The following is a 3485-nucleotide window of genomic DNA, read 5'->3' on the forward strand; positions in this document are numbered from 1 at the left end:
CCTCCCCGGAGGAAACAGCAACATTTAAAACAAAGATGGAGAAACAACATAGTGTCTGGGAAAAAGACATCTCAGAGAGAAAGAGCAAAAAATTATCACGTGACATCCACGACTTTCAACAGAAGACGATATACAGATGGCAGAGGAAGGCAAACAACGATCTCCCCCAACACAGGAGGAGAGCTATGTCCGTATCCTCAATATCGTCCAGTAGTGAATACAGTGGACCTACCTATCGCCCAAATTTCTTCAATAACCGTCAAAAAAGGAAGAAAGATTTCCAGCGGGATAACGGCAAACATAAATATGGATCTCGTGAATCCTCAACCTCCCGTGATGACAACGCTAAGGTAATTAATTTATCACAGCATGAACTGTCTGAGTCTGATGTATCAGTTTTGTCTAAAGGTTTGACCTTTTCACCAACTGCTCCATTTGATCACTTTACAGCTTTGAAAGATCTCCATATCTTTGCCCGCTCACTAATTTTCAAGAAATGGTATCACAAGAAAGAGAATATAACAACATTCACTACACCTGCCGAGAGACAGGCCATACGCGATTTAGAAGATTTATTAACGGAACAAGAAACATCACGTGAAAATCAGGTACCCACATGCATTAAACCTAGATCTAAAAATTTTCCTTCCCTCTCTGTCTACCCAATAATTGATACTTTTGTCAATATGGTTGATGAAGAATTCAAGAAGATCAAAAGGAATACATACAATGATAACTTGACCAGAGAAGAAAGACAGAGTTTAGAAAGATTGAGAAATCTTAATGATGTGATAATTAAACCAGCCGATAAGGGTGGGAATATCATTGTATGGCCTAGAGAGATGTACGAAGCAGAAGCACGCAGACAATTACGTGATAATACCTGTTATAAAAAATTGTCCTTTAACCCTTTGATTTCATTTAAAAACAGTCTTGAAATAATTCTTGAGCGGGCAGAAGCAGATTCCACTATTTCTTTAGAACTTCATCGTGCCCTGAGTGTATCACACCCCAAGATACCAACGCTATATCTGTTGCCGAAAGTGCATAAACACCCTACCAGACCACCTGGGCGACCAATTATCTCAGGTATGGGTAATCTGACTGAAAATATTTCACGATATATTGATGATAAATTGAAACCATTGGTCGAGTGCTTACCCTCATTTGTGAGGGATACCAATGATTTATTGAGCCGTATTGAGGGACTCCATCTGGCTGAAGACACACTTTTGGTGGCAATAGATATTGAATCACTATATACATGCATTAGACATGAGGATGGCCTGCGAGCAACTGAATTCTTTCTAAGATCAAGTGATATTGGGAGTGGACTTGCCAAGTTTTTGTGTGAGACATTACAATTTGTCCTAACGCATAACTTCTTTACATTTAATGGATCCCTCTACCTGCAGCTCCAGGGCACAGCTATGGGGGCGCCTTGTGCGCCCTCGTATGCTAATCTGTTCCTGGGGCTGTGGGAGAGGGATCTATTCCTGTCAGATCGTGGGGACGTCTCGATGGACAGAGTCCTGTTTTGGGCTCGGTACATCGATGACGTCCTCATGATCTGGCAGGGAACGGCCGTTGAATTAGAAACCTTCATCTGTGGTCTCAACAACAATAATATGAATATTAAGGTTACATATTCATTTGACAGATCCTCTATTCCATTTTTAGATGTCACCTTAACACGAGATCAGGAGGGATTCATCCAAACAAATGTATATCGAAAACCAACTGCCACTAATACTTACCTCCATGCTACTTCCGCACATCCGAAACATATGAAAGATGCAGTCCCTGTTGGACAATATCTACGAATCAGAAGAATTTGCTCCACCGACACAATGTTCGAAAAACAAGCAAGGACTCTACAAAAAAGGTTTAAAGAGAGAGGGTATAGCCAACGATGTTTGAAAAAAGCTTATCGACGTGCTAGAGAGACACCACGACAACAATTACTCCAAAAGAAACCTCCACGTATTTCAGATGATTCTATACGTTATATATCAGATTACAATGCACACTGGGAAGAGATGAGACGAGCAATTGAAAAACATCTACCCATTCTGAAAACGGACTCTGTCCTTCGTCACTACGTTCCAGATAGACTACAGATGACAGCAAGACGTGCCCGCAATTTGAAACATATCCTCGTGAAAAGTGAGTATGTTTCATCTACTCCTAATCTATTTAATTTGGGTACCATAAAAAATGGTTGTTTTCCTTGTGGTAAATGTGTCGCATGTCCCAACATCGTGAGAAGCACCGACTTCAGTGATTCTGGTGGACAGAAAACATTCAAAATTCGACATCACATTACTTGTGAGTCTAAAGCAGTGGTATATTATGCTTATTGCCCATGTCCTAAAATCTACATCGGACTAACTACTAGACCATTAAAGGTCAGGGTGCGGGAACACATGCGAGACATTAGACAGGCGGCTACGCGGGTACATGTAGAAGAACTAAAACCCATTGCAAGGCATTTCTTGTCAGAATATGAGTGTGACCCAAACCTCCTGAAGGTAAAAGGAATTGATCAAGTGAATCTAGGCATCAGAGGTGGTGATATTCCAAAGATTCTAGCACAGTGCGAAAGCAAATGGATTTGGCGTCTTCATACCCTACAACCACTTGGACTTAATGAAATACAACCATTCGCCCCATTTCTCTGATCACCGGACGTTTCCTTTCAGCCGCGTTTGCTTTTTAGATGATATTTTAATCACTTAGTATTTGTATACTAATTTATTTTATTTCTTCTTCTCTTGTTCTAGATTATTTTACATTGATTGGTCTTTCTTTGTTCCCCTCCTCATCTCCACGCCTGAAGAATCACATGACGGATTGTAACATCTGGACATGATCACACACTCGCACATATGTATGAGACTGATATAGAGATCTTCTCGATTAATTTCAAAGTATTGTTTACAGGACGGAATCATGTGCAATTATAAATTTATACACATACATTTTATCACTTATATTATTTATTATTCACAGACTATTCTATTTTAGTTGTTTTGCACCAGTTTGGTACGATTTATACACCCTTAGTATTATTATTAATTTATATGAATTTGTTACACGATTAATAATTAAATTTTGATCACAAACACTTCTATAATATTTTTATATCTTTTATATATATTTTTTTCTATTTATTTATTTATATATATATCTTTTTATATTTTTAATTATATATTCACGCTATCACATATATGTACACAGCTTATCCATTAATTTTCAACACATACTTTACTTATAATATTTATTCACAGCATTTACACAATTTATAATAATAATGGAATAGTATATTTGTCCATCATGACTGCACTAGGTATCACATATAACAGCCTATATACATATATAGTTAGGTATATATGATATATATATTATATATTTAATTGATTATGAAATTTAAATATTATGAGTGTCACATATAGTAATTACTCAACTGATTGTTAATGTTTTTA

At 37.4% G+C, this 3485-nt stretch overlaps 1 protein-coding gene across 1 annotated transcript; it reads left to right on the forward strand.

Moving 5' to 3' along the window:
• The first annotated feature begins 604 nt into the window (after positions 1–604).
• LOC130357391 (uncharacterized) lies at positions 605–2681 on the forward strand. The gene is made up of 2 exons (XM_056560083.1): positions 605–1089; positions 1681–2681. Exons 1-2 carry the CDS (start codon positions 687–689, stop codon positions 2679–2681), a joined length of 1404 nt encoding a protein of 467 aa, XP_056416058.1. The 5' UTR covers positions 605–686.
• Positions 2682–3485: the final 804 nt, after the last annotated feature.

The sequence above is a fragment of the Hyla sarda genome, chromosome 2 (assembly GCF_029499605.1).
Source record: "Hyla sarda isolate aHylSar1 chromosome 2, aHylSar1.hap1, whole genome shotgun sequence".
NCBI lineage: Eukaryota > Metazoa > Chordata > Amphibia > Anura > Hylidae > Hyla > Hyla sarda.

Bases quoted from the DNA above. Each gene is read 5' to 3' on its own strand.
- LOC130357391 (XM_056560083.1), top strand. From the start codon at position 687: ATGGTTGATGAAGAATTCAAGAAGATCAAAAGGAATACATACAATGAT. The intron at 1,090-1,680 runs GTATGGGTAATC...TTCCATTTTTAG, and splicing joins TGGGCGACCAATTATCTCAG to ATGTCACCTTAACACGAGAT.